The following is a 15631-nucleotide window of genomic DNA, read 5'->3' as shown; positions in this document are numbered from 1 at the left end:
GCTTAATAAGCTATTAAGCTAGCGGCATCACATTTTTTTCAATACGCGGCCAACATTTTTATTGGTGATACAAATTAGTAGAAAATAAGTACTAAATAACTGAAGATCCGATCTGATTTTGCGAAATTTGTCCTGCTTAGATTGGAGATTGGATTTATCTTGCTTGGATCGAGATTTACTTTAGTGCAAATTGACCATGCCTGTGAATGTTAAGATATTTTATTATTTAAACAATTATTAATTTGTACTTTCTATATGTGACGCACGGGATGCAAATTGAATGTTTTATCTCAGTAGCATAGATAATTAGATACAACCTTTTTTACTCCGGGCACATGACATTTACACACTCGATACGCTTGAAAAATACGCGTTATGAATAACGCAGCGAATGCAATACACGGTGTAATAACTGTGCCCTCGTGCAGTCACGAGTTGCGTCACGAGTTGTTACATTAATCGCGTAATGAATATTAGAAATTTTCGCGTTAAACTCACTCATTAAATGCTTAACTTTGTGAAAAAGTATGGACGCGTAACGATCGATTTTAATAAACGAATTTTAATAAATTCTCCAGTTAATTGGAATCAAACGACTACCTTGAAATTTTGATGCGGGAATTGAACGTTCAAGATTTAACGCAAATTTAATTAACGTCGAGCTCATTTCGCTATCTCGCGAGTAACCTCACCGACCGAGATATTTTATAGCGAGATATAAATTACGACTTGTGCAAAAACAAAATATTCGTTTACGTTACGTGATATATAAGGAGAGACGTCATGCGCGAACAGAAAAACACCCGGACAATATATCGATTCGTTGACAAGATAAACGGCGCTCGATGGCCGACGCGAGTATATGGCGAACGGCGAATTCGCGTTTCTCGCGGAGCGTTTCAAACAAAAGAAAAGACAAAAAGAGAAAGGGGAAAGAATGGTAGAATATCCACACACGCACATTTGCCTTGACCGATCGTGGCGTTGCTTGTTGCAGCGAGGCGTCGCGGCGACGAGGAGACTGCGGGTGACGTCGGCGCCGGAAGCGAGGCGCACATCACGCCCGGCGACGAGGACGACGAGGATCAGGAGGACCCGCGTATCATCGACGAGAAGGTGCCGCAGGGTGGCCAAGAGAATCCGATACACACGAGCACCGAATACGTGAACGGCCGTACGGACATCAAAGACGTCAAGAAGGACGAGAAGAAGACGGATACGCCCGTCTAAAAGAAAGAAAAAAAGAAAAAAAAAGAGAAGGGACGCATTCCTCTCGCCTCGTTTCCTTCTTCTCTCTCTCTCTCTCTCTCTCTTTACCTTTCCTTCGTACGGGAAAACCGAGCTGTCGTACTTTTCCACGTCACGCTGTACTTTAGCGATAACGATCCAAGTTTTCCTGGATGATTTCCGTTTTTACGTATAAAGCGCGTGGACACCTCCGTTAAGTGTCGTGATCGAAAAGTGATCGTCGTAGAGCGAGTGGTGCTACTTATTTCTCATCCTCATTTTTACCGCGCGAATAAGACGAAATAATTTTAACTCTCTCGTTCTCTCCGCGATAAGCCAGAAAAGCTACGTATTAAGAGATTATTAATTATTAATTATATAAACTAGAATATTATATATAAATTATATATAAATTTCCGTAAAACGACTTTGTCGTATAATTGACTTGTTTGAATGTGATTCTCTGAAATGCCTAGAATAATTATATAACAATGGATTAGATGGAGTTAAGAGATTATATAAGAAAAAAAAAAAGAGAAGAAAAGATTATATTATATGAAAAGAAATATATATATAAGACGAGTGTTCTATTGTATCACGGTATCAATAATCGCTGCATAATCTAAAAGTGATTTTAAAGATAACTTGAGGACGAGAGAGTTAAAATCAGAATATATTATTACATTTTCTTTTTTTATTTTTTAATTTTTTTATATAAATAATTTTGATGCATTTGTTTTTTATTTGACGAATCTTTTTGTATAAAAAAAAAATCGTGACGATTATTTATAGATATGAATTCATGCATTTATATCAAATCTTGATTAATAGCAGGATCTCTAATTAGGATTAGGAATTTTGTTTTAATCATGCATCATCTTCTCATTTTTTTTTTAACGGCAGCTGGTTGAGCCTTCAAGTACGACCGTAAGTGTTCGTGTCGAAGAGGCTCGGTTCTCGATCCATCGACTTATTCGGTTACGGCGTTCCGAATCTCCTCACACTCATTCGCCAATAAAAGACAAATCTGTTTTACAGATATTTCCGTTTCTTCGTAGTTTTTTTTATAAGTATGCGTATTAATAAAATCTCAAAGTAAAAAATACGATTTTGTTGATACGCGTCATTTTGCATAATTTTAGACTCGCTATTCGTCGATATCTGTTAAGATTTCGAGAACTGAGTCGATACGACTATTACTTTGATCTGACCATGTCGATTATATAATTTTATATGAAATATTTGTTATTTAAAAACTAGAATTTTTTGTAAGGTAAGATCTGATGTATGAATCCTAAATTTTCTATTTTTTTTTTTTTTTTTTTTTTTACGGATCTGTAAGTGTCGAGATACGGAATGGCGATCGGGAGATTGTCGCCGCAATTTGCTCGCCACTGGACGTATGTGGTTTTTCATGCCGAACTTAGCGATGATTATAAAGTAGTTATGACAAATTTTGCTGGGGCGCGCCGACCCCGACAATAGGCATCCTCATGATAACTGGAACAAATCAAATTGCGCAGCCGAGCGACTTTTTATAAACACGAATACAAACACATACATATATACACGAAACGATACAATTGTTACACACATGATGAGACTTTATGCTCATATGTATACACGTAAATACTTACACATGTATGGAGTCATTTGACATGAGCATTATTTTTATCTGAAGAAAACAGCGTGTTCTACTTCTATCAGAGTGATCGTCAATTGCAGAATCTTTAAGTTTGGAATTATTAATTCTTACGAAAGATCGTTGTCAAATAACGATTTGTCATAGTTTTATAATTTTTGAAATAGTGTCTATAAATATCTACAGTTTTAATATTTTTGAAAACAGTGTCTATAGAATTAATGTAAAATCGAAAATTTTTTACAATAAAATTAAAATTAAATAAAATTTTATTTTGCCATAATCTCGTATCAAAATCGTTGTCTTTGGTTTTTATTTCGACAATTTGCCATTGACGTTCGATCTAATAGGGATAAAGAAAATCCTAAAATCTCTTAGCTTTTCGGAAGTAAGATTTTTGTGTAGGAAACACTGTGTGTGTGTGTGTGTGTGTGTGTGTGTGTGTGTGTGTGTGTGTGTGTGTGTGTGTGTGTGTGTGTGTGTGTGTGTGTGTGTGTGTGTGTGTGTGTGTGTGTGTGTGTGTGTGTGTGTGTGTGTGTGTGTGTGTGTGTGTGTGTGTGTGTGTGTGTGTGTGTGTGTGTGTGTGTGTGTGTGTGTGTGTGTGTGTGTGTGTGTGTGTGTGTGTGTGTGTGTGTGTGTGTGTGTTGCTATTTTGAGGCAAAAGAACACATTCCTTAAGATATTCCCCTCTAATTCACTAAAAATGTTTTCGGAAATGTGGATCTTTGTGGAAAACGTGTTTAATACTGTGATCACATAACGTTTTGTTCTATGCGAAGAGCAACGATGCGTTTGCGACGTTGATTTTCGAAAACGGTCTCAATGGAATGAATCTCAATGGAAGCTTTTTTATCTCTACACTCTTATCACGATATGCACTCTGATCTTAGCGCTATGAAAGTTTTATCAAGCGACGCAACGAATTATCAAATTTTAATGTATAATACTCATAGATGCGATGGAAGAGAACAGCAGGAACGATCGAAAAATACATGGGAAAAAATATCGTGATATTTCAAGGTCAAAAGTGCTATCGTGTTTTTATATTATTAGGCAAGAATATTATTATCCAATGTCTTTTGTACTGTAACATTTTTACAAATATTGTAACATTCCTGACATTTTACTATGTGTTTTACTTAAATACATTTTATCGAAGAGATCTTTTTGTAAGTTACATATATATATATATATAGGATACAATAAAGTCATTATGCGAATATACAGAATGTTATGTAAGTTCTTAAATAAGATTTTAATACTGTATTTTATTTAATAATGAATTTAAAGACATGTAGAAGTCTATTTTCCCAAGATGAGATAAATTAATTTTTTTAAATGTATGCATTCAAAATTTTAATTTAAATTTAATTAGACATTCGAAATTTTTGGTTTTGTTATTGTTTAATTTTAATCCTTATTTTTTTTATACTTACGAAACATTCTGCATAATTATAATAACTAAATATTTAACGACGTTTTGATTATCTACACGATTTTATAAGATATGAATTCCACTTAGAGAAAATCTCATTTATGAAACGAATTATATATAATAATTATTGCGTTTTATAAAAAGAGCGATTTTATATGCGGTATTTAAATATGTAAAATACATTCGCATTCGACCGTGAATTATAAGATTGACGGACATCCAGCCAATAAGATTTATATGATATTCTTACGATAAATACGATAAAACAAATTATATCCCTCCATACGTCACTAGACAGTATTATATACTGATCGACAGTCTCCGTTTGACGTAATTTTTTATTCTATATATTTGCCACAATGTATGTATATGATTATATCATTGTAAAAGCGGCACTTGTAGTTATACAGATAACTACATTTTTTTATATAAAAAAAGACGTAACTTTTAGTTTCAATAAATTAAACATTTTTTTTTTCAACAACACACACAACCTATTTCACTTGTTGGATGGCAAATATAATTAATTCGCTGGGCATACAAATTGAATCATATCTAAGAGTGAATGATATGAGTTTGCAAGTACAATTGTGATAATCAAATTTTTAAAGCCTATCATGTTATTAAAAGTTTGTGCGAAAGATACTTCATGATTTAAATCATCTTCATATTAAATACATCGCCAGCGGCATGGCATGTTAAATATATTTTTCATCCAACTAACTATATATGTGACACATCCTACAGGATTATTGAGAGATTTGCATCGAGCTTCCGAAACATAATTCTCGACAAATTTTGATGAAAATAGAAATTATGGTATAATTAATTAATATAATTTTTTTAAAATTTTAAATGGATATTCTTAAAATATGTAAATAAATAACAAAAATTTATTTTATGATGAATTTAAACAGATTCTTATTTAAATTAAACAAGTTTTATTTAAATTAGTCGAGTGTTATTTAATTGTAATTTTATTTGTAGCTTTAATCATTAAGATTTTAAGTAAATCTTTTGCGAAATGCTTTAATGCTTATACGAGAAAATATGCTTTTATTTCGATCGCAAATCTCATATATTCTGTATCCATTTCTGTACACTCATACCGAAAATACTTTCTGCAATGATTAACGACATAACGACGATAAGCGGAAGGTTTGAAATAAACGTTATAAATCCTTATTGTTGCCTTTGACAATAAGTGTTATTTGTACAGGTGACTGCTTCTCAGCTAATCACCGAAAGCAATCGTGCAATTTTAAACGGAATACTCGCACACAATTTACACACATACATATACACGCGCATACACCGTATACACAACGTTAGGTCTCGTCGGCATTGCGTAAAAGAAAATCGTATAAGAACCAAAGGATGGATTCTCTCATGTTCCATTCATCGATCATATATTTCCGAATTCTGCACGTACGCTCCTCCGCTGTTTTACCGGATGCATTCGTGTTTTCACTTACAAGAGCCGTGCTGAGACCGACGGGATCATCGAGATTCTCGTCGGAGATATGATATGATTATTAAGCAGAATATGGTAAAGAATTGATCGTGCGCTCCCGAGGTGCGAATTTCGATCAAGATTCGAGAACGCCGATGCAGCTCGTCGGTCGACGGTCGAATCTCTACTGCGTGTTGTACATACTCTAAATACATATAAATAAATAAATATATATATATATAAATAAAGATATATAAATATAAATATATATATATTATAACGGTACAAGATCGCGAATAAAAAAACAGTACCGGATATTATATATTCTGCGTCGGGGGCACTTGGCTTGCAACTTGTGAATGCCGATCGAATAAATGACAGACTTATCCGCTTGCACTCCAATTGCCGAATCGACCTGTCGTTATCCGTGAACTTTTTCAGGGTGAAAGATATTATCGGGCAGAGAATATGAGATTTACTTAACGGGAGTTGATAGAACTTTTTTCGAAACGGGACGAGAAAGGGGCGACGCGCGCGAGGAAGGCAGGGCCGTAACGAAGGGGGAAATTAAAAATACGCTAGTATTTCGCAACTGGAACGACCGATGTCATTTCTACCGATGTCGTATCCGAGCGAGCTTTCCTTACGATTCGCATAGTAAAACGAAGGGAAACGTTACGCGTTTCACAGTTACAGAGCATTTATCCCGCTAGCTTACCCGGTGCCCTTTTCCTCTCGGCCGTAAGGTAGGTCCTCTTATTTCCCTCCGTCCATATTCTTCAGTAATATATATGGTAAAAGTTTTCCTCCGCTATTTCCACCCCACTATTTTCCAGTGCGATATTAGAAGCGAAGGAAAGAAAGTGTCGTAGGATAGACAGACGGAAAGAGAGAATGAATATCGGTGTTGTACTTGCGAGGAACACTACTGAACACGCTACATTGCCGGCTCCGAGGAAGCTCCGTTCGCGAGGCCGAACGCGTTGTCCGCGCCGTCACACAGAGGCTGTCTCGCCTCAGTTTTCAACCCGAATATATCGATTTGTTAGTATATATAATATATAATATATAGTATAAATATATATGTGTATAATTTATGCATTATATATGTATAATCACGGTAATATATATTATGTATACTAATATCAGTACGTTAATGTATGTAATAGAGCCTAAAAAAAAAAAAAAAAAAAAAAAAATGAACGGGAAAGGGGAAAAATCGCGCGTTTACCTAAAGATACGAAATGGAAAGGAGAAAGATATTGCGGCGTTCTGTATATCATCGCATCGCGACGATCTTGTTGTAGCGAGTGTGAATAAGAGCGGCACACTAGAACGATCCGAATTTTTTATATACATAATAATGTAATGTATGTGGTCACATCCGATTTTTAAATGTTTTACAATACTCCATAAAAGTGAGAGATCAACGTTTCCAAAAAAAAAAAAAGAAAAAAAAAAGAAAAAAAAGAAAGAAAGAAACGGCACGAAGAGAGAACTGATTGAACGTTCAATTTTCCGTCTTAGGCTAGGTATATTACGTGAAATCCTCACTATTGTGAGCCTCTATTGAAAAATAAAACGCACGAATAAACGACTATAAAGACCTATCCTCAAAAACTTTCTATCGGAATCTTTTACTAATTGAAAGTCGCTCTTAATGTATAAACACGTTCAAAACACGTAATAAGTAACAGCGAATTTATACATTAATGCCTAGCAATTCTTTTTAAAAATTATATATAGAACTTTATCGTTTAATTATATTTTGTCTAAATGTTTTTCTTGGGCATAAAAAAGTGAATAAAAATGAAAAATTATAAATAAAATATTTTTTTTTCAACAAAACAAAAGCGAAGCAAAGATTTACCATGAAAATTTTGCCATATTTTGAATCTTTTAAGATCGAGTGTTGTATTTTATAATTAAAAGTTCTTTCATCAATTCGCTTATGCTACATTTCGATTTAGCAAGACAAACATTTATTCTTTTATCTATATTTTCTACAAGTTTTACTAATTTCATCTCTACCAATTTTATTCGGACGCTGTTACTTAAGATTACCGTGAAAAATATGTCAATGAATCTGACTGAGATTAGCTCGAACAGATCCAGAAATATGTAGAGAGAGCAAGATCACGTCGAAGATCACTGCCAGAAGCCGATTTTTCTGTCATATTTATAAAATGCCATAAGAGAGACTATTCCATATGACCTTCATTTTAACCTAAAAAACCTAATGAGCTAACACGTTTACTCGATAAGAACGAATACTTGAACCGTAAGGCACCCACCCGCTTCGAATGAATTATCAGTGTTTATAAAAATGCGTGACACAAGTATCGTCGTAGATTGCGACTCATTCCGATTTATTGCGCTGTTTATTCTTATTCATTCCGATCGAACGATCGTTAAACATGATTTTATCGTATAATATGAAAAAAAGAAAGGAGACTCGAAACGTTTATATGCGAGCCCACTCTTTGCGTACAGACCTCCCTTTTAAATTTTAATACATTTTATTAATGGAACACTTCTTGCATAATTAATTTTTATAATTAATTAATTTTAATGTAATTATACTTTTAGTATTTACGACTTAAATCTCGATGATCATGCTTTGAGGTATGTATATAAATGTGAATATATACACGGGACAGTGTACGCATATATACACATTTGCATGCAATCGCGTTTTCGTTTTTGCCCTGTAACAAGTAGAGATTGAATGAACATTTGTAAAATTCATAATATTATCGAAAAGATAATATACGTTATTAAGGAGCATGATCGTTGGCCATACAATGGGGTATATATATACTATATATATTATATTATATAGATATATTTATGTTAAAACGTAAGTCTAGAGTAAGATGATAAACGCGATGGCGGCGCCGATTCGCCGGATCGTGAAAATATATTAAATACCTGCAATTGGTGTTCTCTTCTCTTTGAAGCATTTTTAGAAGCTAATTAAATGCCGCGGTTATCGAGAAATTACATTTACGCGACATCGTTATCTCGTCATTTCCGATTAAGGGCCCAATCGAAACGGCGCCGTTGGCGATCAGTTTCAGGAATAAGTCCAGAGATCGCTGACTGTCTAATTAGGCAAGCGAAACAGTTTAAATGACGTTACACAACAAGTCGCAATTAAAATGAGCTAGCCATGCCGCGAGGAATGATAACATTTTGTATCTCTACTTGTAGATACAATGCGATAGGCGAGAAAAGTATATCTAAGGATTCAAATGAAATTAATATATAGAGAGCTGTATGTATAATTAATTATAAGTTCATTCGTCGCTATGATATTATACTTAGATATCGTATGATTTTTGAAATAAAACATTTGTTTTAAATACATGTATAAATGTTGAGAGATATATCGTCCTATCATTAAATTTTAACCTCTTATTTTGTATTACAAACTTAAGATTTTATCTGTAGAATGATACATAGCTAAAAATAAAGATTATTGAACATGATAATTGAATAGCACAATGATATTAATCTTCAGATTGTGACATTAAGAGAGATTATGAGATTTTTTTAACAATTTTAACAAAATGTATTCTCTTAATAAGTGTGAAGAGATGAGTTTATTGCTATTCATCGTCAATTAAGAGACATTTTAAGACTACACGAGTAGTTAAAGCATGAATTTCAATTACAACAAGCAGAAAAAACGTACAAATTATGCAAATTGACATCATCAGTTAAGAGTTAATGATATAATGCATGATTACATTACTGACAATGTTGCCTTCCAGCTAGATATGAAAATTGAAAATAAGTTTTTTTAACAATTAGCTAATCGCTAGAATAGAATCTTAAACTTTAAATATAGAGATAAATTCTATAAATTTTATATAACATTCTCTTTTTTTATTTAATTAATAAATTGTTTAATCCTATACAAAATTATATATGAAATTATATTATATTAATATTATCTAGTAAACAATGTAATTTAGCATAAATCACAATGCATAATACAATCTTCAAAAACATTAATAAATGTTAGTGTTAAAAAATTTATCTTAACAAAAAAATAATAATTTCTCAAAATATTCATTTATATATTAATAAAGAAATATTGAAACATATTTTTTATTAGGACAAAAATTACGAGGAGCATATACGTTGTGTTACTCATACAATATGGATTCATACAATATGTAGTATCAAAGAACTTCATATTTAATAACCAAATTGAAACATAAATCTTGCTCTTATTATTTTCAGGTCATTCATCTACTAGGAATTTCGGGGAGTCGTGAGTATATACCGAAATTACGATACGTTAATGTACCATCCCACATGATCGCACCCTCGCTTACCAGTATCTACACTTGCACAGGCGTCTTAACTAATACTTCATTCTTCGTAGTGCTTTAATTTAATTTAATCCTTGTGACGCGATTTAGGGACGAACAGAAAGATCTCTTCGTCGCTTTCCCGTCACTCGACCCGTTTCTCGACGTTCCGTAGAGTTTTGCCAAGCATGCACATTTTCAGAGACTTCGCGGACCCAGCGACGAGCATTAGTCTTCTTCACGCCGGCAAATCGAAAACTACGGCCGATGTCGTTAGAAAAAGGCAAGCAGCAGCTTCTTTTTATTTTACTCGTTCGCAATGTGTCGGATGTGTCCGCCGACGCGCTCACTTTTCTTACTCGCCGGACAAAATTGGATTAAATTGCGCGGAAAGGCAGCGGCCAACAAAGTATTGTTCGTCGCCCCGTTTTCTACGCAATTTGATCAAACTGGGAACTGTTCCTCGTCTCACGATGTTGCCAGTAAAAATAAATCTTACGTGACAATAGATTAAAACTTTTTATTAACCCACGAACAAAAAAAGAACAAGTACGAAAGGATCATTATCGATAGACGTTATACGGAAACAAATTAAACATTATTTTACAATTGTTTCGTGGCTTTAACGTTACAATTAAAAAATCAATAAAGTAATTAAGAATTTGAATAATATTGATAAAAAATTCGTTAATGTATAAATCCCTGGTATCGAATGTTATATAACCACGCTAAACATAGCGCGATCTGAAAAAAAATGACTTAATTCTCATACCACATTTATCAAATGAGATGAACAAAGACAAAAAATGAGAATTGGTATTAGTGCTGAATGTTGAATAACTTTGCGTGCTGCATTTACGCAGATTACTGTGAAATATACCAGGCAAATAAAACTCCGAGTCAAACAGCCACTCAATTCCTCTGTTCCACACAGCGATATGACATCTTTTTTTTTTTTTATTCTGTGCTCCACTTTTGCTTTTATAATCTATAATTACGAGTGAAGGTTACAAAGAAACAATGTTAAGCGGAACCGATGCAATAATATCTCTGGTGGCACAAAGAATTTTTTCGCGCGTGCAAAGATCTCACCTGAGCTCGCGTGACTTCAAGACTCTCAACATGACTTCGCGATGATTTGACGAGCCGCAAAAAATTCGAAACGTGCCGAGATGCTCGTAACTCGAGTAATTATTATCGCAATACTTTTACTCTCGATGACGAAAGTTCACAGTTCGCGAGTCCCCGAGTAAGAAAATATGCCGGTCAGTTCAATACGTGGCATGGTAAAGTAATCGTAATCGCTGCTTATGACATGCGAATCGCCCTCGTATTTTTCTAGATAATCATATTTATACTCGAACAATCAGGGCCGCTTATATTGAGATTCCTCTTTAGTAATAATATCATAGGGTGAAAATTTGATGCTTCGTTTACATGCGTGCTTTGTTCAGTACGGTTTTTGTTGTGGTTTCATGTAGCAATCTGTGTTGCGGCGCTTATCTTGTAACTTACGGAAGTAAAACTCCTGAATGCATCTAAACGACTAACGCTACGCCAAGTCAATTAATTTTGTAATACGCTGTTAGGTTTTATTGGATAATCAATTGCATCATGTGTAATACAATGTTTATTATCACATTATTTACCATATTACGTGAAACTTTCTAAAAATTTCACTTATAGTACTTGTTATGTATAATCGATGACGTAATCGGTAATACCCAGCAAATCTTTTTGACAAATTAATAAAATGTCTTCACAAAAATTATATTTCTTAAATACTTTGCATTCTTTATAATATCCTTTTTTTTTTGATAATTTTAATTTTAAATTCGCATTTGTATGCCACAAGGAGAGCAAACCAGCATAAGCGTTAGCAAAAAATAAACAAAATCTAATAACTAATCTAATAATTAATATTACATGAAGCTTGACATGAAGATATAGGTTAATAGATAATTTATGCATGTATATGGTAATTAAAAGTGTTCTTAATGGTTTATTAATCTCAGTCATTCGCTAAACTAAAAAAACGGACATGATGCATACTTACCTACACATACATACATACTGTTATTTCGTACGTCATTATTGGAATTAATAATTATATAGTCAAGGCAAAACAAACTTATTAAATTGTCATTCCGTAAAAAGTCAATGTTATATAAGCGCTGCATACTTTTATTTTATGTTTTGTTACTTTTTATTTTATGTTTTATTTTATATTTTATGTTTTGCTATTCTCGTAAAATTATTATTACACAATTATGTCGGCGAGATTGTGTCGCATCGAAAATGACAATTTAATTATTTTTTATTATAAATATACATACATATGTGCACCTAGAAGTGACACAGAGAGCGCTGGCAGATATTCCCGATCGGAGGTAGATGGAGCGTCGGCCCGAGGACGAAGACCGAGGATCAATTTATCCCGATTCTTTGGAAGGAACAAAGATAAAGTATCCGGTACCGATACAGATACCATGAAGACTGTTGTCACCGTCGACGACGAGAAGGTAATTACTATCGGTTTTTTTTTTTTTTTTAATTTAAATTTAATTATTCCTTTTGCGTTATTTACGTCATTTACGTTATTTATGTCATTTTTTTTTTAATTAAGTAAATTACATGTGTTTAGTAACGTACAATAACATCATACATTGGAGAACATCATACATATACGTTGGAGAAAAGTTATAAAAATATGTATATTAATATTTATATTAATAAACTTAAAAAAGGATAAATTTTACATTTCTGTAGATCTTCAATATAAATTGAACAACAGTGTTAAATGTTGAAAATTATATTATGAAAAATTGTAAAAATTTGTTACAATTTATATCAGATTTCTTCTTATAAAATTAGAAAGAAAATGTTGATTGTTAGAAAGGTATCTAATTAAACGAATAATTGAGTTGATGAGAAGAAGACATAACATGTGCCCTGATATTTCAGATCACGAAATTATAAATTTAAATGCGATATTTTCGGATTATACGGTACTTATACGATGGATAGACAATTTTATCAGTTTGTTTTTGCTTTATGTTTGAAATAAATAATTGAATATGTATTTATGTAAATGTAAAGTTATGTTCAATCGAGTCGCGCAAATTTTTTTCACTCAAGTGTAGAAACAGTAACTTATTACGATCGGATTTACATAATTTTTTTATAAAAAAGATGTATAATATATTAATGAATAATAATATTTATATTTTTTAATATATATAATTTTTACAATTGCACACTTAATCATTAAGATCCATTAATTTTAAAAAATGTTTATCGACGCGTTTTGTATCTGAAAATATGATGTAGCTTCAGACTGCCGAGCAAACTGTGCAGGAAGGCAGAGCAAATCCTCCGACAGGCGAGAGTGGAATAGTATACGCGGAATTAGATCTTACGCAACAGCAACAAGGCGTTGTACCTCGCCGAATTAATGAAGACAAAACGGAATATGCCGAAATCTTGTACACGAAACCAGAAACTGAGGAAGCAGCAAACAAATAATTGCATCTTCGCAAAAGCAATTAAGTGAACGACCGTGTGTTTCATCCTTCATTCATTAGAACAACGATCACTTCTTCTAAAAAAATCTAACGCGATTTTTTTCTTTGCAAAGAGAACAAAAGGGAAAATAAACGTATAATTTTAGACACGTGCTTTGGAGCGCGAGAAAATTATTTCAAGGATTATGTTATCTCGTTATTGATCTTTCGTCGCAAGATCGTTTACACGTTCATGTAAAGTAATGTAAATTCGTGTAAAAGAAACGTTATTGTTGACGTTCCTCGTTAATCAAAATTCCGGGGTTACGTGTTTCCGTACATGTGATAATTTTTACTGTACGGTAAGCAATCTTATAATATACGATCGATACTCTGATTTGACCTTCTCTACGCAATGGTCTTCTACGCAATGGTTATCAAATTTGAGAGCAAGGAGAAAATGATTATCTTTACTAACTGGAACAACTGATTGCTTCGTAAGGTCATAACGTGTCCCAGAAAGATGTATGCAAATTACTTTGTTGAAATAAGCAACAATGTTCTTTTATAATTTGCATGCGATAATTCTTTGATGAAAATTTTATGGAAGATAAGATCTTAACTGTTCAATCATTTCAGTGTCGAACTCTTTTTTACCTGAAGAATTTCATTTGAAATTTTTTATCGTTGAAACTTTTAATTTGTATATTTGTGAAAAAAATTCTGTAAGAAAATGTATTTTTTTCTATCTTTTACTTAAATTTTTTATTTAATTATATGTGACTGTCGCATTGTACTGGTTTACATTACGCCAAACGTACTTAAATATTATCGTTATTATCAATATTGTTATTATCCACTTAAATAATACATAAGTAATAATAATAATTGTACTGCGTGCGAGTTATACGCTTAAAAGTCGTTTGGGCGATTTAATAATTTCAAATTGGAAAAATAAATCGCGCGAGAAATCCTAAAAATCAGCTATGAGAAAAAAAGATACTGACGTAAAAAAAAGAAATTTAGCATTAAATGGATAAAAATGCAGAAACGACTTTTAAACGAAGTTATCGTTTTTATATTGTGAAATTTAATGTGCTTATAAATTATATATTTAGATTGTATCGTGTTTTTTATTATATGCGCGATAAATTTTTTTAACTATATTAACTGTATTAATTAGTTTTAACTATATGTAAGATTTGCATATTATAATCGCGTATTTTTGCATAATTTTTGAATATCACTTTTTGCAAAAATGTGAACTTATATTATTATATTAAACTAATCACTTAACGGCGATACAATAGATATAAGTCATTTATTAATATCATTTGATTGGTTCGATTATATTTTAGGTGTAAAACTTATAATTATATCGATTCAAATGTCTTTCACCGTCCAATACTAACAAATTTCGTTACTTTTTTTTACGTCTCTATTTTAATAAATAAGTATAAGTATAAAATGTATATGAATAAATTATATGACATTTATCAAGCTTGTATCTATATCTTCTGATTTACTATATCTTTCCCAATTTCCCACAAATTTTCCTATTTCTTAGTACTACAAACGTAGCGGTACTACAAATTAGATTTTTATTTTAAAGAATACAGCACACTTTCGGATTTAGAATGCGTCACGCATTATTAATATTTTTCCTGCCTATTTTCGTCTTTCTTAACTTTCACTTTGTAATCTTTTCGTAGCTCATGACGATAATTACAAACAAGATTAATTTGACATTGTCAGAAATTTTTTACGTGTTTCAATCCAGTTCGTTATTATTATTATTTCAAGAAAATGTAATCATAATATATAAAATACATATATGAGTAAAATTTGTAACTATTTCTCAGATTAATTTCTGAGATTGATCGCACGTTACGAAAATTATTACATAAAGAACAAAATAGATAATCCAAATAGATAGACGGATATCGATATGCAACACTTTTATATACAAAACTTGGTCAGAACTAATTTAATGTAAAGACATAATATAATATTGATTTATATATATAAAATAAAATATTGAAAATATTA

At 32.3% G+C, this 15631-nt stretch overlaps 1 protein-coding gene across 9 annotated transcripts in view; it reads left to right on the top strand.

The window, feature by feature from the left end:
- Fas3 (fasciclin 3) overlaps positions 1–15078 on the top strand; it is a 295828-nt gene extending 280750 nt beyond the window's left edge. For 5 of the 9 annotated variants that reach the window (XM_011639743.3, XM_089074636.1, XM_011639742.3 and 2 more), the window contains 4 exons: positions 10009–10039; positions 10282–10362; positions 12430–12601; positions 13410–15078. In XM_011639743.3, coding sequence (XP_011638045.1) covers positions 10009–10039; positions 10282–10362; positions 12430–12601; positions 13410–13604 — 479 coding nt within the window. In that variant the 3' untranslated portion in view covers positions 13605–15078. Of the gene's footprint in view, positions 1–997; positions 9135–10008; positions 10040–10281; positions 10363–12429; positions 12602–13409 lie in introns of those variants that run through there. The other 4 variants (XM_089074639.1, XM_011639746.3, XM_011639747.3 and 1 more) reach the window with 2 other exon arrangements.
- Positions 15079–15631: the final 553 nt, after the last annotated feature.

This window comes from Pogonomyrmex barbatus, unplaced genomic scaffold (genome assembly GCF_055798465.1).
Source record: "Pogonomyrmex barbatus isolate J1 unplaced genomic scaffold, ASM5579846v1 scaffold17, whole genome shotgun sequence".
Classification (NCBI taxonomy): domain Eukaryota; kingdom Metazoa; phylum Arthropoda; class Insecta; order Hymenoptera; family Formicidae; genus Pogonomyrmex; species Pogonomyrmex barbatus.
This window is presented reverse-complemented; position numbering and strand designations above follow the sequence as displayed.